This window comes from Zophobas morio, unplaced genomic scaffold (assembly GCF_036711695.1).
Source record: "Zophobas morio isolate AGI-343-1 ecotype UQ-CSIRO unplaced genomic scaffold, CSIRO_AGI_Zmor_V1 ptg000074l, whole genome shotgun sequence".
NCBI lineage: Eukaryota > Metazoa > Arthropoda > Insecta > Coleoptera > Tenebrionidae > Zophobas > Zophobas morio.
The window spans coordinates 962,313-985,592 of record NW_026972179.1 but is presented as its reverse complement, the minus strand read 5'-3'; the positions used below and the strand labels follow the sequence as shown (position 1 = coordinate 985,592).

The following is a 23,280-nucleotide window of genomic DNA, read 5'->3' as shown; positions in this document are numbered from 1 at the left end:
TAATTACAATTTTAAAAAATTTTCGTTTTTTCAATGTTTCGATTTTATCTTTCAGTAATGAAATCTAAACAACAAAGGTAAACCTAATCCCACCCACCTCCACCTTTGAATTTCATTGACTTATTTTATGTACAGTGAGATGAAGATCGAATTTTATTTTGTCAAGTGGTCGAAATGCTAAAAAAACTTGAAAATAGCCCCGCCCACCCACCCCGTTTTCTTCTCGATCAACGATTTATTATTGGCATATAATTGTGTGGATTTGAAGTACGTTATTGTCCGATACCCTAGGGCACTAATAATAGTTAAATCCAAAAATCAAAAAAGTCCAGAAACTAAAGTCCAAAAAATCAAAAAAATATAAAATTACTTTTATGTAAATTATCTGCTTAGCGCACATTCTGACTTACCTTCGTTATCCATGTGAAAACCTATCTATCTTTCTTAATTGCCAGCGCACGGACCACAACCACACTTTTTCTTTGACCATCACTTTTCAGACAGGACCAAATCAACTCACACAACTGCTCATTAAATTTTTATTCATATCATAAATTGAAAAAGAAAATCGTAAATAAAGCTAGACTTAAGGCTGGTGCAAAGTTTGTTTGTGATGCCTCCGCAACGACGACTTATCCGTAAACGACCTATCACAATCCCTACACTTAAACATCTTCCCCGTGTGCGTGACCAAGTGCCGACTCAAGCCCGACGCATGGCAAAAGACCTTCGGACACAGCGAACAATAGTGCAAGTTAATATCGTGCGAGTTCTCCGTCATGTGCGTCCTCAGGTGGATCCTCAGGGGCTCCCTCTGCGTGAACCCCTTGTTGCAGTGTGTGCAGTTGTACGGCTTCTGCCCCGAGTGCGTCATCAGGTGCCTGTACAGGATCTCCTTCTGCGCGAAGCTCTTCTGGCAGATCTCGCACTGGAACGGCCGCTCGCCGGTGTGGATGCGCTCGTGGCGCACCAGCGCCGACCGGGTCGGGAACCACTTCTCGCACATGCCGCAGCTGAAGCCGCGCTGCTGCATGTGTACGGAGGCGTGCCGCCGCAGCTGGATCCTGCGGGCGAACGACTTGGGGCACTGGGGGCACTTGAAGATTTTCAGCTCGCCGTCTTCGTTCCGCTCGGGGATTGAGGAGCCGAGCTGCTGGCTCTCGGCGTCTTCTTCGGTCATTAGCTCCATCACTATCACTGAACCATCCTCGGTTGTTACTTCTACTTGGGTCGACTTGCCTTCAGTCGAGATTATTTTCATTTGGAGCTGGCCGGAGGCGTCAAATCCTGAAAGGAAGGAGGGTTTAAGAGGGTGGATTGAGCATCCGGAAAACCGACACAAACGCACACCTTGACAATTCGGAAGACGTAGAGAAAATTTTGGGTGGTACGCGTGAGCTAACGCGGCATTGTCGTTCGTCTAGTGGATTTTTGCCGCAAACTAACTTAGTTTTAACCCCCGCAGAACACTTTACCCATACACATCTCGTTCCAAGCAAATGTACACTGACGGCCAAAAATAATGTCCGCCGACCATGTTCGAGAAAGACAGAAAATCATCAAAAGGGAAACAAATAACAAACGTCCATTTTTTATTAGATTATGATGTCATTTCCAAAATTTACAATTTCCGTGTTAAGTTTTCACCCTAGAATTCCAGATTTTTCGAAAAAAAATCAAAATTGTATAACATTTTGCAATTTAATTTTAAAACTGCAAAACCGAATACTCTGAAATCTTGCTTTTCCTTTCCAAAAAATTAATGACGTCATTTAAAAATTCCTCTATATGTGTGATTTATCAATGCACTCACAAGTTTTAAAATTACTTAAAAAGGGTGACTCAAAAAAATTAAGAATGAGGCAATTTGTTTTATTAATTAAATCAAGATCGACTTACTCCATTTTTCCTATTTTTTTTTATTCAACGTACGTAGTAAATTTTTGTAGAGAAATATATTTTAAAAAAAAGGCTAAATATAAGCCCCGCCCACCCACCCTCATCTCAATTCCAATGAATTTTTCATTCCTTGTCAGACCGAGGGGCGGAGTTTAATTGCAAAATCGATATTTCCCTATAAAATTTACCATTTTAAACATGCTTTTGAGTTTCTTGTTGTGAAAAGATAACTACGGATTTTAAGAAAAAAAAAGTTAAAATATAAGCCCCGCCCACCCACCCTATCTCAATTGTGATGAATTTTTCATTCGTTGTCACATTGAGGGGCGGAGCGTAAATGCAAAATCGATATTTCCGTACAAAACATTATCATTTCAAATATGTTTTAAGTTTCTTATTGTGAAAAGATAAATACGTATATTAATAAAACAAGGCAAAATATAAGCCCCGCCCATCCACTCTAATTCAACTGTGATGATTTTTTTATGCATGGGCGGGGTTTATATTTTTCCTTTTTTTTTAAGTATACTTAATTCTTTTCTCACAATAAGAAACTGTAAACAAACTCAAAATGGTAAAATTTTGAGGGAAATACGTATTTTGTAATTAAGCTCCGCCTCCTAGCTCACGACGAATAAAATAAATCATTAGAATTGAGGTGGGGTGGGTGGGCGGGACTCAGCTTTTGATTTTTCTTTCTTTCTTAATAGTCGTAATCTTCTTTCCACAACAAGAAACTAAATAATATAATCAAAATGGTAAATTTTCGTAGAGAAATATATTTCAAAAATGCAAAATATAAGCCCCGCCCACCCACCCTCATCTCAATTCCGATGAATTTTTCATTCCTTGTCAGACCGAGGGGCGGAGTTTAATTGCAAAATCGATATTTTTCTACAAAATTTATCATTTTAAACTTTTAAGTTTCTTATTGTGAAAAGATGACTACGTATATTAAGAAAAAAAAGGTAAAATATAAGCCCCACCCACCCGCCCTATCTCAATCGTGATCAATTTTTCATTCGTTGTCAGACCGAGGGGCGGAGCGTAAATGCAAAATCGATATTTCCGTACAAAAATTTTTCGTTTTAAATGTTTTAAGTTTATTATTGTGAAAAGGTGAATACGTATATTAATAAAACAAAGTAAAATATAAGCCCCGCCCACCCACCCTAATTCAACTGTGATGATTTTTTTTATGCATGGGCGGGGCTTATATTTTGCCTTTTTTTAAGTATACGTAATTCTCTTTTCATAACACGAAACTGAAAACAAGCTCAAAATGGTAAAATTTTGTAGAGAAATACAGATTTTGCAATTCAGCTCCGCCTCCTGACTCACGACGAATAAAAAAATTATCACAATTAAAGTGGCGTGGGTGGGCGGGGCTTATCTTTTGACTTTTGTTTCTTTCTTAATATTCATAATCATCTTTCCAGAACAAGAAACTTAAAATATAGCCAAAATGGTAAATTTTCATAGACAAATATATTTAAAAAAGGGTAAAATATAAGCTCCGCCCACCCACCTTCCTCTCAATTCCGATGAATATTTCATTCCTTGTCAGAGCGTAATTGTAAAATCCATATTTCTCTACAAAATTTAACACATGCTTTGAGTTTCTTGTTGTGCAAAGATGACTACGTATATTAAAAAGCAAAATGGTAAAATATAAGCCCCACCCACCCGCCCTATCTCAATCGTGATGAATTTTTCATTCGTTGTCAAACCGAGGGGCGGAGCGTAAATGCAAAATCGATATTTCCGTACAAAACATTATCATTTCAAATATGTTTTAAGTTTCTTATTGTGAAAAGATGAATACGTATATTAATAAAACGAGGCAAAATATAAGCCCCGCCCACCCGACCTAGCTCAACTGTGATGTTTTTTTTATGCATGGGCGGGGCTTATATTTTGCCTTTTTTTAAGTATACGTAATTCTCTTTTCATAACAAGAAACTGAAAACAAGCTCAAAATGGTAAAATTTGGAGGGAAATACGTATTTTGTAATTCAGCTCCGCCTCCTGGCTCACGACGAATAAAATAAATCATTAGAATTGAGGTGGGGTGGGTGGGCGGGGCTCAGCTTTTGATTTTCTTTCTTTCTTAATAGTCGTAGTCTTCTTTCCACAACAAGAAACTAAAACATAATCAAGATGGTAAATTTTCGTAGAGAAATATATTTCAAAAATGCAAAATATAAGCCCCGCCCACATGAATTTTTCATTCCTTGTCAGACCGAGGGGCGGAGTTTAATTGTAAAATCGACATTTCCCTATAAAATTTACCATTTTAAACATGCTTTTGAGTTTCTTGTTGTGAAAAGATAACTACGTAAATTAAGATAAAAAAAGTTAAAACATAAGCCCCGCCCACCCGCCCTATCTCAATCGTGATCAATTTTTCATTCGTTGTCAAGCAGAGGGGCGGAGCGTAAATGCAAAATCGATATTTCCGTACAAAAATTTATCATTTTAAATATGTTTTAAGTTTATTATTATGAAAAGAAGAATTAATAAAACAAGGCAAAATATAAGGCACGAACGAATAAGAGAAATCATCACAATTGAGGTGGGGTAGGTGGGCGGGGCTTATCTTTTGACTTTTGTTTTTTTCCTTCCATTCATAATAATCTTTCCACAACAAGAAACTTAAAATATAGCCAAAATGGTAAATTTTCATAGAGAAATATAATTAAAAAACGGTAAAATATAAGCTCCGCCCACCCGCCCTCATCTCAATTCCGATGAATATTTCATTCCTTGTCAGACCGCGGGGCGGAGCGTAATTGTAAAATCAATATTTCTCTACAAAATTTAACACATGCTTTGAGTTGCTTGTTGTGCAAAGATGACTACGTATATTAAGAAACAAAATGGTAAAATATAAGCCCCACCCACCCGCCCTATCTCAATCGTGATGAATTTTTCATTCGTTGTCAAATCGAGGGGCGGAGCGTAAATGCAAAATTGATATTTCCGTACAAAAATTTATCATTTTAAATATGTCTTAAGTTTCTCATTGTGAAAAGATGAATTCGTATATTAATAAAAGATGGCAAAATATAAACCCCGCCCAACCACCGTAATTCAAGATGTCAATGTTTTTTTATGCATGGGCGGGGCTTATATTTTGCCTTTTTTTGAGTATACGTTATTCTCTTTTCACAACAAGAAACTGAAAAGAAACTCAAAATGGTAAAATTTTATAGGGAAATAGGGATTTTGCAATTAAACTCCGCCTCCTGGCTCACGACGAATAAAATAAATCATTACAATTGAGGTGGGGTGGGTGGGAGGGGCTCAGCTTTTGATTTTTCTTTCTTTCTTAATAGTCGTAATCTTCTTTCCACAACAAGAAACTAAAACATAATCAAAATGGTAAATTTTCGTAGAGAAATATATTTCAAAAATGCAAAATATAAGCCCCGCCCACCCACCCTCATCTCAATTCCGATGAATTTTCCATTCCTTGTCAGACCGAGGGGCGGAGTTTAATTGCAAAATCGATATTTCCGTACAAAAATTTATCATTTTAAATATGTTTTAAGTTTATTATTGTGAAAAGAAGAATACGTATATTACTAAAACAAGGCAAAATATAAGCCCCGCCCACCCAACCTAATTCAACTATGATGATTTTTTATGGGCGGGGTCTTATATTTTGCCTTTTTTTAAGTAAACGTACTTCTCTTTTCATAACAAGAAACTAAAAACAAGCTCAAAATGGCAAAATTTGGAGGCAAATACTGATGTTGCAATTAAGCTTCGCCTCCTGGTTCACGACGAATAAAAAAAATCATCACAATTGAGACGGGGTGGGTGGGCGGGGCTTATCTTTTGACTTTTGTTTCTTTCTTAATATGTATTAGTAATCTTCTTTCCACTACAACAAACTTAAAACACAGCCAAAATGGTAAATTTTCGTAGAGAAATATATTTACAAAAAGGCAAAATATAAGCCCCGCCCACCCACCCTCATCTCAATACCGATGCATTTTTCATTCCTTATCCGATCGAGGGGCGGAGCGTAATTGCAAAATCGATATTTCCCTACAAAAATTTACCATCTTAAACAGTTCTAAGTTTCTTGTTGTGAAAATACGTATTTTAATGACAAAAGGCAAAATATAAGCCCCACCCACCCGCCCTACCTCAATTCTGATTATTATTTTTATTCGTCGTAAGGTGGGTGGAACTTAATTGCCAAATCCTTAATTTTATACAAGAAATTACCATGTGAAACTTGTTCTTAAGGAATCGTGTTGTTCAAAGAAAACTAAATGTATTAAGTAAAAAAGAAAACCAAATAATAAGCCCCGCCCATTCGTTTCAATCTCAGTCCTGATAAATTTTTCAATCGTTGTGAGACCGAGGGGTGGAGCGTAAAAAATTTACCATTTTAAAAATGTTTTAAGTTTCTTGTTGTGAAAAGATGACCACGAATATCAATAAAAAATTGGTCTAAAGAGTTTAGACAGTACTTCCCTCGCTGTCGGAAACTTGACGACTGCATGCCTATTGTGTTTTTTTTCTCATTACATTTTTGTAGTGGGAATTTAAAAAAAAATTGCGATGACGTCATCAACATTTTTGCAAGGACACGTATATCAGTTGGGATAGATGTAGTGTAATACTAAGAATAAAATTATTATATTCTCAAATTTTCGGGAAAATGAATTGGGTCGTTTTGAATATTGATTTGTAATAATCAATAAAATAACGAAACAATTTACTCACGTATACGTATCAGAGGCAACTGAAAATCGTGTATGTATAAACATTCTTAATTTAAGATGACAGGCGTAACAGCATACGTGAGAGTCAAACAGAGAAACTGTAAACAAAACGACCATCGGTTTTATTGCTTCGACTTCCGCTTATTATATAAAACATTGGGTTTTATTTTAATTCTTGACGGTGAAATTCACAATTGGTTGATTATAAACATGTCTATTTCACATTCGCGGAACCAAGTGAGCGCATAAAACAAATGCAGATCTGTAACGTTAAAGTCGATGCAAATAAGCGTGCTACCCTTATGTTTCAACCGAGTTTTTCCTTTCACAAATTTTGTGTCTACCAAATTGGGTTGGTTGGGGTGTAATACTAATAATAAGTGTTGCCTTTAATTTAATCAATAAAATAAATTGACTTCATTAATTTTTTTGAACCACCTCTTAAGAAAATCTAAAAAATATGAATGGAATGATAAATCACAAGTACAAACTCATCATATTTTTTGCATTTTAGATAGGATTTATTCAGCAAAATTTAAGGGTGACGTCATCAATTTTTTTAGGAGGGATGAACAAATACATTTTGAACAAAAGTTTACCATGCTTATAATAACTTTAAAATATTCCCAAGATTTCAAAGCATTCGGTTTTGTAATTCCTGATTAAATCGATAAAATAAATTCACGCCTTCATTAATTTTTTTCAGTCACCCTGCATATGCAAATCCAAAAATATGAATGGAATGATAAATCACAAGTACAGACTCATCATATTTTGTACATTTTAGATGCGATTTATTCGGAAAACTTTTGAGCTGACGTCATCAGTTTTTTGTAGAAGATAACCAAATATATTTTGACTAAAAATTTATTATGCTCTTTATGACCTTAAAACATCTGCAAGATTTCAGAGCATTCGGTTTTGTAGTTCCTGATTAAATCAATAAAATATATTTACGCATTCATTAATTTTTTTGAGTCACCCTGTATATGCAAATCCAAAAAATATGAATGGAGTGATAGTTCACAAGTACAGACTCATCATATTTTGTACATTTTAGATATGATTTATTCCACAAACTTTTGAGCTGACGTCATCAAGTTTTTGGAGGGGATAAGCAAATATTTTTTGACTAAAGATTTATGATGCTCTTTATAGCCTTAAAACATCTGCAACATTTCAAAGCATTCTGGTTAGCAGATTAAAAATTAAATTTCAAAATGTTGTTTTATAATTTTGATTTTTTTTTCCAAAAATCTGGACGTTTCGGGTGAAAAGTCGATTCAGAGTTGTAAACTACATGTGTAGGACTATGTTATTTTATACAATTGAAAACCCATTTACTATGTACAATTTTGAAGTGACGTCATCGCTTTAGTGGTGGGGATGATTCGACAAATTTTGGTTAGCGTTTTACCATCTACATGATATTCTTAATATAAGTACAAAATTTCACAACAATCGGTCGAGTACTTTCGGAGATTATCTGTCTAATAAAAATCCGTGACAACAGACGGACAGACGGACGGACGGACGGACAGACGGACAGACGGACAGACGGACAGACAGACGGAAATGGGAGACCTATTTCTTCGTCTTCTAGGGGTCATGAAAGATCGAGAAAACGTAAAAGTAGAGAGTCGGCCGACGGACTCGATTACAATACTTCCTTTGCTTACGCTCGGGAAGTAAAAAAAGGCAAAATATAAGCCCCGCCCACCCGCCCTATCTCAATTGTGATTATTTTTTTTATTCGTCATAAGCAGGCTTAATTGCAAAATCTTAATTTTTGGACGAAAATTTTTTTCATACTTTTTAATTTTGATTTCCTCGATTTTGTATCATTGTTTTTTCATTTCCTTTATTTTTTGAATGTTTCTTTCGATTTTATAATTTTTCGTTTATCAACTTTCCCATTTTTAAATTCCTCAATTTTGCAGGATTTCCAGTTATCAGATTTTCCGATTTCTTTCATTTTCAATATCCCGATTTTGAAATACATATTCCATTTTTTCGATTTTTTAATTTTTCATTCCTTCAATTATTCAAGTTCTTACAATTTTTAGTTTTTAAACGTTTCATTTTTTATTCTTTTTGATTTTTCAATTTTACTACATATTTTGCAATTTTTTTATGCGAAAAGTTGAAAAATCAAAAAACAGAAAAATCGCAAAATTAAAAATCCAAAAATTAAAGATTCGAAAAGTTGAAAGATCAAAAAATTAAAAACAGAAGAACTGAAGCTACGAAAAATCGAAACATTGAAAAATTAAAAATTGAGAAACTTAAAAATCGAAAAACTGGAAAACCCAAAAATTGAAAATATAAATATTGAGAAATTGAAAAATTAAAAATCGAATAAACGAAATAGTTTTAAATCCAATAAAATCGAAATGAAAAATGAAAAATTGTAAAATCAAAAAATTGAAAATGAAAGAAAAAAAATCGAGAAACTTAAAAATCGAAAAATTGTAAAACAGAAAAAAAGAACTGAATCGAAAAATTGGTAACCCAAAAACTGTGAAATCGAAAAACTAAAAGATCCAAAAACTGAACAATTAAATATCGAGAAATTGAGAAATTAAAAATCGAAAAATAAATGACAAAGTTTTAAAATTAATAACTGAAAAATGTAAAAAATCTAAAATTATAAAATTGAAAAAGGGGCAAGATATAAGCCCCGCCCACCCGCCCTATCTCAATTGTGTTGAATTGTTTTTATTCGTCGTAAGCCGGGGGCAGAGCTTAATTGCAAAATCCTTGTTTTTCCGCAAAAAAAATTTTTCACGACTTTTTAATTTTGATTTTCTCGATTTTATATGACAATTTTTTGTTTTTTTCATTTCCTTTATTTTTTTAATGTTTCTTTAGATTTTATAATTTCATAAGTTATTCGATTTTCGGATTTCTTTAATTTTCAATATCTCGATTTTGCAATACAATATTTTATTTTTTTGATTTTGTACTTTTTCGATTTTTTCATTTTATACATTTTCGTTTTTTATTTTTGATTCTTTTTGATTTTTCAATTTTACTATTTTTCATTTTTTTTCGAAAAGTTGAAAACAAAAAACTGAAAAATCGAAAAACTGAAGATGGGAAACATTGAAAATTGAAAATCAGAAGAAACGAAAAATTATAAAATCGAAATAGTGGAAAATCAAAAAAATTGAAAATGGAAAATTAGAAAGCCCAAAAATTGCGAAATCGAAAAATTAAAAGTAGAAAAATTGAAAAATCCAACAAATGAAAAAATTTTAAAGTCATAAAATTGAAAAAAGGCAAAATATAAGCCCCGCCCACCCGCCCTCTCTCAATTGTGTTTATTTTTTTTATTCGTCGTAAGCCGGGGGCGGACCTTAATTGCAAAATCCTACTTTTTCGACGAAAATTTTGTTCACGAGTTCTTAATTTTGATTTCCTCGATTTTATATCACAATTTTTTGTTTTTTCATTTCCTTAATTTTGCCTTTTTCATTTTCTTATTCGTAAAAATTGAAAAATCAAAAGACTCAAATATCGAAAAATTTAAAATCGAACAACTAAAGATCGGAAAATACTAAAAAATCGAAAAACTGAAAAATCGAAAAAGCGGAGAATCAAAAAATTGCAAATGGAAGAGAAAAATCGAAAAAAAATAATAAACCGAAAAATTATAAAAAAAGACGAATTGAATCGAAAAAATGAAAAACCCAAAAATTGTTAAATCGAAAAAATAAAAATTTAAATATAGAGAAATTGAAAAAATATAAAACCCGCCCACCCACCCTCAATCTCGATTGTGATTATTTTTTCGGCGATTTTTTTTACGACTTCTTAATTTTGATTTCCTCGATTTCATATCACAATTTTTTGTTTTTTTCATTTCCTTAACTTTTTTAATGTTTCTTTCGATTTTATAATTTTTAGTTTATTTAATTTTCTTATTTTTAAATTCTTTAATTTTGTAGGATTTTCAGTAATCCGATTTTATGATGTCTTTAATTTTCGATATCTCGATTTTGCAATACATTATTTCATTTTTTGGATTTTGTGCTTTTTCGATTTTTAAGTTTCTCAATTTTAATTTTTCGATTTTTGAATTCTTTGTTTCTTCAATTTTTTATTTTTCAAAGGTTTCATTTTATACATTGTCGTTATTTTATTTTTTTATTAGAAAAGTTGAAAAATCGAAAAACTAAAAAAATTGGAAAATATTGAAAAACAGAAAAATTGAAAAAACGAAAAATTGTAAAATCGAAAAAGTGGAAAATCAAAAAATTGCAAATGGAAAAGAAAAATTCAGACACTTGAAAATCGAAAAAAAAAATGAATCGATAATTACAGAATCGTCAAAATCGTGAGGTCGAAAATTCAAAGATAGAAAAAAATCCAAAAATTGAAAAATTTTACGTTAAAAAAAATAAGAAAAGCAACATTGAAAAACCGAAAAACTGAAAAAATAAATAAAATAAATACGGAAACGAAAAATTCTAAATCGAAAAACTGAAGACTTGAAAACCCGAAATCTCGTGAAACTGCAAATCAAAAAATTGCAAAATCTCGAAATTGAAGAAAAGAAAAACTGAAAAATTTAAATTGAAAAAACAAAAAACAATAGAATCAAAACATTGAAAAATCGAATAACTGAAAAAATAAAAAACCTAAACGAAAAATTGAAACCAAAGTTGGAAATTGAAAAACTGAAAAATCTAAAAAAGAAAACTAATATAGCTGCATATAGTAAAATTGAAGAAACAAAGATAAATGAACAATTACAAAATTGCTAATCGAAAAATTGGAGAAACGAAAAAATGAAAAAATGAAAAATTAAAGAATTGGAAAATTAAAAAATTCAAAACTCGAGAAATGTTAAATAAAAAAATTACAAAATCTTGAAATTGAAGAAAAGAAAAACTGAAAAAATTGAAATTGAGTCGAGAAACTTAAATCGAAAAATTGCAAAATCTAAAAACTTAAAAATTCGAAAGTTGGAAATTTGAAATACTCACAGTTTAAACTTAAAAACTCGAAAAATTTCAAATCGAAAAAACTTGACACAAAAAAAGAAGAATTAAAGAGCTGAAAAATCAGGTCAAAAAGCTGAGAGTATTATTTTTTGGTTTTTACTTTATAGAGATTAAAGCAAAAATCGCAACAATTTTAATAATTTTTCAAAAAATCTGGTTTGTTGGGCGCACTTCAGCGGCGAGGAAATTCAGTCGAAATAACCTTCGACCAATTTTTTCTTCAATGGACAACAAACAAATGACATACATTTCTCGAACGGTTGGCACTCCCGGACATTATTTTTGGCCGCCAGTGTACTCACTTTTCCTGCTTTATCTCCCCGGCTAACGTAGCGTCCGCCTGCACATTAATCTGACAATTAAACCAGTTTTCGAAATTATGACTGGACGACGGTACACCGCTTCCCGACGTTGTAGCCACGTCTTTAACATCCTCTTCCTCGATTTTAATGTTAACCTCCTCCACGGCGATGACGTCGTCGTCGTCCTCGACGTCATCCGGCGCCTCCGGTTCGGCGAAGTGGCACTCGGCCATCGTCACCGCCGGCCACCCTCCCGACCGTTTCAGCGCGTCCGAAGTCCTCCTATAGCAGTGCCCCGTGAAACTCGACGGGTTCGACAACCCGAGGAATCTGGCCACTTCGCTCGGGAATTTCCCGAAGGTGTTGACTCCCACGACTTGTTGCGAGCACTTTCCGAGTTTATAGTACAAGAAAAATCGGCGATTGGTACAGTGTGGCGGTCGCAGCGCTACGTATTTCCGGTAAATCTCCATCATGTTCACTTCGCCTCTTTCCCCGTTAATGATAAACGAGCGTTTTCTGTTGGCTCTGGTCTGTGGTATGTTAACAGTCAACACCGACCCGGTTTCTTCGATGTCGTCGATGGTCATCAGCGCCATCTCTTGCCTGCGGCACGCCCCGGCTATTCCGAAAATCAAGGCGACCTAAATGCCACAGAGCAATTATTAATCAAAGAAATACAAGGAAATTCGTGTTTACCTTCATCATCAAATAGGCGATATCTGGAGCCTCCGCGAGGAATTTGTTAATCTGATTCCGGGAAAAAATCCTCGACTTCTCGGCGCGATAGCCGACGGAGTTCTTTTTCAAGAATTCGGTGATTTTGGGGAATTTGCTAATGTCTGCTTCTTCTCGAGCGGCAAGGGAGGCCTTTAGCATTGAGTAGTCGGCCCATAGAGTCGAGGACTTGAAATGTTCAGACTTTTCGGTAAAATAAGCAAGGAGAACGTTTTCGGTTATTTCTTTCGCTCCGTACTTCGTACACCAGTCTTTAAAACGAGTATATGATACGCCGTATTTTTTCTTTGATTTCTCGGGCAATATACCGTACGCTACATTGCTCGTAGGACTAGCAACGTCTGGAAGAGTACCAAAAAATCGTCCAGATCACTTTCGTCGCTCAGGTTGCTTATGCTTATTTACAGAGATGTGAGAAAGAATTTTTCTTTCGTATTTTGAAAGAGATTATTTTTGGTTTTTGTGAAAGGCTTGAAGGGGATTTGTTTTGTACTAGCGATTGCTGTTCACTCAGTGACGGCGCAAAATAATAATAAAACAAATACTTACACCGGCCATAGTTTTCGTCAGAGTTTAATTACTATCAGACTTTTTAATTATTTTTTTCTATAAAGTACAATTGTTGTTTTTGGTGTTGTTATTGTGTTTATTTATAACAACCGAAATAGATTCCAGATTCAATACTTAACTCAAGTAAAGATTCGATTTTGCACTATTTCGATTTTAAAAGTTTCTCAATTTTAATTTTTCGATTTTTGAATTTTCTGTGTCTTCAATTTTTCAAGGTCTTCCAATTTTTAGATTTTTCAAAGCTGTCATTTTATATATTTTCGTTTTTTTTTTTCAATTTGACTATTTTGCAATTTTTCATTGTGTTATTCGAAAAGTTGCATATCGTAAAATTGAAGAAACTAAGACAAATGAAAAATTGAAGAAACGAAAAACTGAACAATTTGAAATTGAAAAAAGAATCGAAGAATTGAAAAAAAAACATTTAAAAACCCGAAATTGAAAAAACAAGAAATTAAAAAAAAATAAAAGTGAAAAGAAAACAACGAAAAATTGAAATACATAAGAGTTGAAAAAACGAAAAATTCAAAACCGAAAAAAGTTGGAAAACTGACAAATTTAAAAATGCAAACTCGAAAAAACTAATTGAAAAAAGAAAAAATTATATAATCGGAACATTGAAAAATCCAAAATTTGTGAAAAAAAGAACACAAAAAACCGAAACGAAAAATTGCATTGAAAATTTGAAGAAATAAAAAATACAAGAATCGAAAAATTGGAAAATCTAGAAATTGAAGAAACTAAAAAAAAGAAAAATTGGAAAATCGCAAATCGAGAAATTGAAGAAAAAAAAACTGAAAAAAGTGAAAAAAAAAACAATGAAAAATTGAAAAACAAGAGTTGAGAAAACAAAAAATTTAAAATCGAAAAAGCTGGAAAATCGAAAAACTCAAAAATTTAAAAATTATCGCAAAATTGAAGAAACAAAATAAAAGGAAAAATTGAAGAAACGGAAAAATGAAAAAAATTGAAATTGAAAAAACAAAAAATGATATAATCGGAACATTGAAAAATCCAAAAAATTGTAAAAAAAGACAATAAAAAACCGAAACGAAAAACTGTATCGAGAATTTGAAGAAATAAAAAATATAAGAATCGAAAAAGTGAAGAATCGAAAAACCGAAAAAATTTAAATTGAAAAAAAGAACGAAAAATGAGAAAACCCAAGAGTTGAAAAAACGAAAAAATTGAAAACCGAAAAAAAAGTTGGAAAATCGAAAAATTGAAGACAAGAAAAAATTAAAAAATTGAAATTGAAAAAACAAAAAATGATATAATCGGAACATTGAAAAATCCAAAAAATTGTAAAAAAAGACAATAAAAAACCGAAACGAAAAACTGCATCGAAAATTTGAAAAAATGAAAAATATGAGGATCGAAAAATTAAAAAATTACGACTTAAAAGCTCGAGAAATTTTAAATCGAGAAACTGCAAAATCTAGAAATTGGAGAAACAAAAAAAGAAAAACTGAAAAAATTAAAAGCGAAAAAAAAAACAACGAAAATTTAGAACACATAAGAGTTGAAAAAACGAAAAATTGAAAACCGAAAAAAAAGTTGGAAAACAAAAAAACTGAAAAATTAAAAAATGCAAACTTGAAGAATTGCATATAATAATAATAATAATAATAATAATAAGTTTATTGTCCCACAGGTTTCCCTAATTACAGGACAAAATATCGAAACAAAGAAAAATGAAAACTTGAAACAACGAAAAATTGAAAAAATTGAAATTGAAAAAATAAAAAAGTATGTAATCGGAACATTGAAAACTCGAAAAATTGTAAAAATAAAGAAAATAGAAACCCAAAACGAAAAATGGCATCGAAAATTTGAAGAAATGAAAAATTTAAAAATCGGAAAATTGAAAAACCCCAGACTCTTTAAATCAAAAAATTGAAGAAACAAAAAACTGAAAAAAAAAATTAAAACAAAAACGAACAATTGGAAAACATAGGAGTTAAGAAAACGAAAAATTGAAAACAGAAACAAGTAGGAAAATTGAAAAACTGAAAATTTTTAAATTGAAGAGTTTGCGTTTATCGTATAATTGAAAAAACAAAAAAAAATGAAAAATTGAAGAAAGGAAAAAATTGAAAAAATTGATAGTGAAAAATCAAAAAATTATATAATCGGAACATTGAAAAATTCAAAAAGTTGTAAAAAAAATATAAAACCGAAACGAAAAATTGTATCGAAAATTTGAAGAAATGAAAAACATAAGAATTGAAAAATTAAAAAATTAATATTTAAAAACCCGAAAAATTGCAAAAATCTAGAAACTGAAGAAACAAAAAAAGAAAAATTGAAAAAATTAAAAGTGAAGAGAAAACGAAAAATTATTAGAAAACCTAGGAGTTGAAAAAACGAAATTTTGAAAACCGAAAAAAAAAATTGGAAAATCGAAAAACTGAAGAATTTAACAATGGAAAGTCGAAGAGTTGCATATCATAAAATTGAAGAAACGAAGAAAAATGAAAAACTGACGAAACGAAAAATTGAAACTGAAAAAACAAAAAAGTATATTATCGGAACATCGAAAACTCGAAAATTTGTAAAAATAAGGAAAAGAGAAAACCGAAAAAAAAATTAATCCGAAATTTGAAGAAATGAAAAATTTAGGAATTGAAAAATTGGAAAATTATGATTTAAAAACCTGAGATTTTTTAAATAAAAAAATTGTGAAACTTAGGTATTGAAGAAACAAAATAAGAAAAATTGAAAAATCGCAAAACTAAATCGAAAAACTAAAAAATTTAAAAATGCAAACACGAGGAGTTGCATATTGTAAAATTGAAGAAACAGAGAAAAATGAAAACTTGAAGAAACAAAGAAAGATGAAAAATTGAAGAAACTAAAAAATAAAAAACAAAATAAAAATGAAAAAAAACTATGAAAAATTGAAAAACATGAGAGTCGAAAAAACGAAAAATTGAAAACCGAAAAAAGTTAGAAAATCGAAAAACTTGAAAATTTAAAAATGTAAAATATTGAAGAAACAAAGAAAAATGAAAAATTGAAGAAAAGACAAAATGAAAAAATTGAAATTGAAAAAACAAAAGTTATATAATCCGAACATTGAAAAACTGGAAAAAGAAATAAAAATCAAAGAACCGAAAAATTGTAAAGCCTACAAATTGAAGAAAAAAGAAAAACTGAAAAATTGCAAATCGAAAAATTGAAGAAACACAAAAGTGAAGAAACTGAAAAAAAAACAACGAAAAATTGTAAAAAAAAGAAAATAAAAAACTGAAACGAAAAATTACATCGAAAATTTGAAGAAATAAAAAATATGAGAATGGAAAAATTAAAAAATTACGAATTAAAAAGCCGAGAAATTTTGAATTAAGAAACTGCAAAATCTAGAAATTGAAAAGCCAAGAAAAGAAAAACTGAAAAATCGCAAATCGAAAAATTGAAACGAAAAACTGAAAAAATTTAGAGAAAAAAAAAATAGAAAACCCAAGAGTTCAACAAACGAAAAAATTGAAAACCGAAAAAAAGTTGGAAAATAGAAAAACTGCCAAATTTAAAAACGCAAACTTGAAGAGTTGCATATCGTTGAATTAAAGAAACAAAGAAAAATGAAAAATTGAAGAAAAGAAAAAATGAAAAAATTGAAATTGAAAAATCGTAAAATTGGAAAAATTACGAACTAAAAACTGGAGAAATTTTAAATCGAAAAACTGCAAAATCTAGACCAATATACCGTACGCTACCTTGCTCGTAGGACTAGCAACGTCTGGAAGAGTACCAAAAATCATCCAAATCACTTTCGTGGCTCAGGTTGCTTGTGCTTATTTACAGAGATGCGAGAAAGAATTTTTAGATAAAGTCTTTCGTATTCAGAATGAGCTAATTTTTGGTTTTAGTGAAAGGCTTGCAGGGGATTTGTTTTGTACTAGCTATTGCTGTTCACTCAGTGACGGCGCAAAATAATAAAACAAATACTTACACCGACCATAGTTCTCGTCAGAGTTTAATTACTATCAGACTTTTTAAATTTTTTTCTCGATTAAGTACAATTTGTTGTTTTGGTGTTATTATTGTGTTTATTTATAACCGAAATAGATTCCACATTTCTAGTTAGATTTTTTTCTCACCCAGTCGACTGTGAAACGTAAAAACCTATCAGTATAACAACTCAACAGACAATACTTAACTCAAGTAAAGACAACTCTACATCACTTTATTTTGTATATCAACTGCTTTTTATCAACGACCTTTCCTCTCGTCGCAGTCTCGCATCTTAACAAGTTTTCTTAATTAACCAAAATTATAAAAACCAACATCCTCTGCTACTCTACTTCAACAACTAGCATCCGAACCAAGAACACTCAAGTCAACAATATCCCGTTCAAACTTCCTGCTTAATCCTTGGTGACTCTGCTTTTGTTTTAGTGTGAGTGCGCCAACTGTCCGAACTCGTGCACGGTTCAACTTTGACGTTCACTTCTTCCACTGGAATCACGTCATCGTCCATCTCGTGCTCGTCCGCGTTTTCCTCCGCGAAATGATACTCCGTCATCGTGACAGACGGCCAGCCGCCGCTGCGTTTCAAGTAGTCCGAAGTCCGTCTATAGCAGTGCCCGTTGTAGTTGGACGGGCTTTCGAGCTTGAGGTACTTGGCGACCTCGCCCGGGATCTTTCCAAAGGCGTTCACGCCGACTACTTGGTTCGAGCACTTGCCTCGCCTATAGGCCATGAAGAAGCGGCGATAGGTGGTGTACGTGGGTCTAAGTGCGGCGTACTTTCTATAAATCTGGATCATATTCACTTCGGCTCGTATGTTATCGATAATAAACGACCGTTTCCGGTTAGCTTTCATTTGCGGTATGTTCACTGTTAAAGAATCTCCTTTGTCTTCGATGTTCTCGAGAGTCAACTGCACGAACTCGTGCGTGCGGCATGCCCCAGCAATGCCAAAAATCAAGGCCACCTAAATTCCAATCGATTAATATCAATGATAACAACAAGATTTGTAATTACCTTCATCATCAGGTACCGTTCGTCTGGTGCTTCCAGGAGGAATCGATTGATCTGATTCCTCGAGAAAATCCTCGACTTCTCGGCACGGTAACCAATCGATTTCTTTTTCAAGAACTCAGTCAACTTTGTGAACGCCTTTATATCAGCTTCTCTTTTGACGGCTAGCGACGTCTTTAACTTTGAGTACTCGGAATAGAGCGACGACGATTTCAAATGCTCCGACTTTTCGACAAAGTAAGCGAGAAGAACGTTTTCGGTTATGTCTTTCGCTCCGTGCTTCTTACACCAATCTTTAAAACAATTGTACGATATTTCGTATATTTTCTTTGATTTCTCCGGCAACGAATTGTATCTTCCATTGCTTGTAGAGCTTGCAACGTCTGGAAGAGTTCGTCCAGATCACTTTCAATGCTCGAGGCACAGGGTTTATTAGTAGAGAAGAACACAGAGGGATAAATTGAAGACTAGTACGAAAAACCTAATCCGCTTAATTGTTTCAAGAACACAGAAAGTTGTTTAGTAGAAATTTTCTTAAAATAATCGACACACGAAAATCGTTTGTGTTGAAGTTGGCTGTAGCTAACTAAGCGCTTTAATTAAAGCCTACTCAGAACCAAAATGTTCTTCACGAAACGACAACCAGTACGCGATTTTTTTTAAATAAATAAATCATGTTTGTAGGCAACCAGAATCGCTAAAAATATACAGGACGTTTAGTGTACAAATTGACCATTCTATAATTTTTCAATTTTACAATTTATTGGGCTTTCCAATTTTTTTCATTGGATTTGTTTTTTCTTCTTTCCAATTTTGCGATTCATGAATTTGTTTCTATTTTTAAGTGTATAGAAATTTAGTTTTTCAATGTTTCAATTTTTCGTTTCTTCAATTCTTGGATTTCAATTTTTCGATTTTTCAATTTTTCAGATTTTTCAATTTTTCCGATTTTTAATTTGCTGATTTTTCAATTTTACGATTTTACAACCTTTCGAATCGAAAAAATGGAAAAATTGCAAAATCGTGAAATTGAAAAATCAAATGAAAAATTGAAAAAGTGAAAAATTAAATTTCTGAATAATCTAAAAATTGGAAATCAAGAACTTGGAAAATTAAAGAAGCAAAAAATTTAAATTTCTTTCCATTTTTTGATTTTTAATTTTTCAATCTTTCAATTCTTCAATTTTTCGTTTCGGTTTCTTATCTTCTTCATTTTTTCAATTTTTCGGTTTTTCAATTTTTCGATCTTTTAATGATACAATTTTTCGACTTTACAAATTGACCATTCTATAATTTTTCAATTTTACAATTTTTTGGGTTTTCCAATTTTTTTCATTGGATTTGTTTTTTCTTCTTTCCAATTTTGCGATTCATGAATTTGTTTCTATTTTTAAGTTTATAGAATTTTAGTTTTTCAATGTTTCAATTTTTCGTTTCTTCAATTCTTGGATTTAATTCAATTTTACGATTTTTCAATTTTTCCGATTTTTTAGTTTTTCGATTTTTAATTTGCTGATTTTTCAATTTTACGATTTTACAACCTTTCGAATCGAAAAAATGGAAAAATTGCACAATCGTGAAATTGAAAAATCAAATGAAAAATTGAAAAAGTGAAAAATTAAATTTCTGAATAATCTAAAAATTGGAAATCAAGAACTTGGAAAATTAAAGAAGCAAAAAATTTAAATTTCTTTCCATTTTTTGATTTTTAATTTTTCAATCTTTCAATTCTTCAATTTTTCGTTTCGGTTTCTTATCTTCTTCATTTTTTCAATTTTTCGGTTTTTCAATTTTTCGATCTTTTAATGATACAATTTTTCGACTTTACAAATTGACCATTCTATAATTTTTCAATTTTACAATTTTTTGGGTTTTCCAATTTTTTTCATTGGATTTGTTTTTTCTTCTTTCCAATTTTGCGATTCATGAATTTGTTTCTATTTTTAAGTTTATAGAATTTTAGTTTTTCAATGTTTCAATTTTTCGTTTCTTCAATTCTTGGATTTAATTCAATTTTTCGATTTTTCAATTTTTCCGATTTTTTAGTTTTTCGATTTTTAATTTGCTGATTTTTCAATTTTACGATTTTACAACCTTTCGAATCGAAAAAATGGAAAAATTGCAAAATCGTGAAATTGAAAAATCAAATGGAAAATTGAAAAAGTAAAAAATTAAATTTTTGAAAAATCTAAAAACTGGAAATTAAGAACTTAAAAAATTAAAGAAGCAAAAAATTTAAATTTCTTTCCATTTTTTGATTTTTCATTTTTCAATCTTTCCATTCTTCAATTTTTCGTTTCGGTTTCTTATCTTCTTTATTTTTTCAATTTTTCGGTTTTTCAATATTCTGATTTTATCATTTTTCTTGAATCAACATGAAATTTTTCCTCTTTCGAATTTTTTCAATTTTTCGATTTGCGATTTTTCGGTTTTTAATTTGTCAATTTAGAATTTTTCCATTTTTCAATTAGTGGATTTTAAACAATTTTTCGTTTCGGTTTCTTATCTTCTTTATTTTCTCAATTTTTCGGTTTTTCAATTTTCTGATTTTATCATTTTTCTTTTATAAACGTGAAATTTTTCCTCTTTTGAATTTTTTCAATTTTTCGATTTGCAGTTTTTCGGTTTTTACTTTTTCAGTTTAGAATTTTACCGTTTTTCAATTATTGGATTTTAAAACTATACATTTATTCGGTTTTCAATTTGTGCATTTTTAATTTTTCAATTTTTCGGTCTTTTAATGTTAAAATTTTTCGACTTTACAAATTAACCATTCTATAATTTTTCGATTTTACAATATTTTGGGTTTTCCAATTTTTTTTATTCGATTAATTTTTTCTTCTTTCCAATTTTTCGATTCTTGAATTTTTTTCTATTTTTAAGTTTCTCCATTTTTAGTTTTTCAATGTTCCAATTTTTCGTTTCTTTAATTCTTCGATTTTTCAATTTATTTTCCCCGATTTTTTAGTTTTTCCATTTTAATTTGCTGATTTTTCAATTTTACGATTTTACAACTTTTCGAATCGAAAAAATGGAAAAATTGCAAAATCGTGAAATTGAAAAATCAAATGGAAAATTGAAAAAGTAAAAAATTAAAGAAGCAAAAAATTTAAATTTCTTTCCATTTTTTGATTTTTCATTTTTCAATCTTTCCATTCTTCAATTTTTCGTTTCGGTTTCTTATCTTCTTTATTTTTTCAATTTTTCGGTTTTTCAATATTCTGATTTTATCATTTTTCTTTTATAAACGTGAAATTTTTCCTCTTTTGAATTCTTTCAATTTTTCGATTTGCAATTTTTCGGTTTTTACTTGTTCAGTTTAGAATTTTTCCATTTTTCAATTATTGGATTTTAAAACTTTTACATTTATTCGATTTTTTCGATTTATCAACTGTTAATTTTTCAATTTTTCGATCTTTCAATGATACAATTTTTCGATTTTACAAATTGACCGTTCTATAATTTTTCAATTTTACAATTTTTTGGGTTTTCCAATTTTTTTCATTGGATTTGTTTTTTCTTCTTTCCAATTTTTCGATTCATGTTTTTTTTTTCTATTTTTAAGTTTATCGATTTTTAGTTTTTCAATGTTTCAATTTTTCGTTTCTTCAATTCTTGGATTTAATTCAATTTTTCGATTTTTAAATTTTTTCCGATTTTTAGTTTTTCGATTTTTGATTTGCTGATTTTTCAATTTTACGATTTTTCAACTTTTTGAATCGAAAAAATGGAAAAATTGCAAAATCGTAAAATTGAAAAATGAAAATCAAAAATCAAAAAACTAAAAAGTAAAATATGAAAATTTTGAAAAATTTAAAAATTAGAAATCAGGAACTTGAAAAATTGAAGAATCGAAAAATTTGAATTTCTTCTTTTAATTTTTTGATTTTTAATTTTTCAATTTTTCCATTCTTCAAATTTTCGCTTTTTCAGTGTTCCGACTTTATAATTCTTCGTTTTTTCAATTTCAATTTTTTCAATTTTCGTTACTTTTTTTTCTTCAACTTTACAACATTGTTTTAATTTTTTTTATATTTCGATTTTCGGTTTAGGGTATTTTCTTTATTTTTTCAATTTTTCGGTTTTGCAATATTCTGATTTTATAATTTTTCTTTTATCAATGTGAAATGTTTCCTTTTTTCAGTTATTGGATATTAAAACTTTTTACATTTATTCGATCTTTACAATTTGACTATTCTACAATTTTTTGATTTTACAATTTTTTGGATTTTACAATTTTGTAATTCGCTCCGTTTTCTCTTCTTTCCAATTTTTTTATTCATGAATTTTTGTTTCTCCGTTTTTAGTTTTTCAATGTTACAATTTTTCGTTTCTTCAATTCTCCATTTTTTTTTCAATTTTTCCATTTCTCAATTTTTCAATGTTTCAGTTTGGGATTTTTTCACTTTTCTGATTCTTTAATTTTCCTTCCATTTTTAGGTTTTTCAATATTTCAGCTTTGGAATTTTGCAATATTTCGTTTCTTCAATTTTTCAAATTTTTGATATTGTGTTTTCTCGGTTTTTAAACTTTTCGATATTTTAATTTTTCAGTTTTTTAAGTTTTAGGTTTTTAGATTTCTCACTATCTCGACTTTTCGATTTTTCAGTTCCATGATTTTTCAATTTGTCGAATTTTTAAATTTTAGATTTTTTGTTCTCGATCATTCAATTTTCTGAGTTTTCAGGCTTAGATTTTTGTTGTTGTTCAATTCTTGGATTTTTAAAATTTTTGTTTTTTAAATTTTCCTATATATCAACTTACTGCGATTTCAATGTTTTGATTTTTTGATTGTTCAATTTCTCGATTTTTTGAATTTTTAGTTTTTGACACGATTTTTTTTTTCAAAAATTTTCAGTTTTTTAATTTATTAACTTTACGATATTTCAGTTTCACGCTTTTTAATTTTTTTTATTTTTCAGTTTTCAATTTTTGACGTTTCTAAATTTTTCGATTTTTCAATTTTTCGATTAACTGATTTTTTGATTTTCCCATTTCTCTATTGCTTGATTTTTGAGTTCTTTCTTCAATTGT

The 23,280-nt window shown here is 30.5% G+C and overlaps 1 protein-coding gene across 3 annotated transcripts in view; it reads right to left on the bottom strand.

Annotated features, from left to right (window-relative positions):
* Nucleotides 1-525: 525 nt before the first annotated feature.
* The window catches only part of LOC135143710 (zinc finger protein 383-like), a 61,297-nt gene continuing 38,542 nt past the window's right edge, over nt 526-23,280 (bottom strand). Inside the window, exons 3-5 of one of the 3 annotated variants that reach the window (XM_064075616.1) lie at nt 12,652-13,031; nt 11,953-12,596; nt 1,199-1,287 (exon numbers count right to left, since the gene is read on the bottom strand). In XM_064075616.1, coding sequence (XP_063931686.1) covers nt 1,281-1,287; nt 11,953-12,596; nt 12,652-13,031 — 1,031 coding nt within the window. In that variant the 3' untranslated portion in view covers nt 1,199-1,280. Of the gene's footprint in view, nt 1,288-11,952; nt 12,597-12,651; nt 13,032-17,339; nt 18,200-18,249; nt 18,630-23,280 lie in introns of those variants that run through there. The other 2 variants (XM_064075619.1, XM_064075620.1) reach the window with 2 other exon arrangements.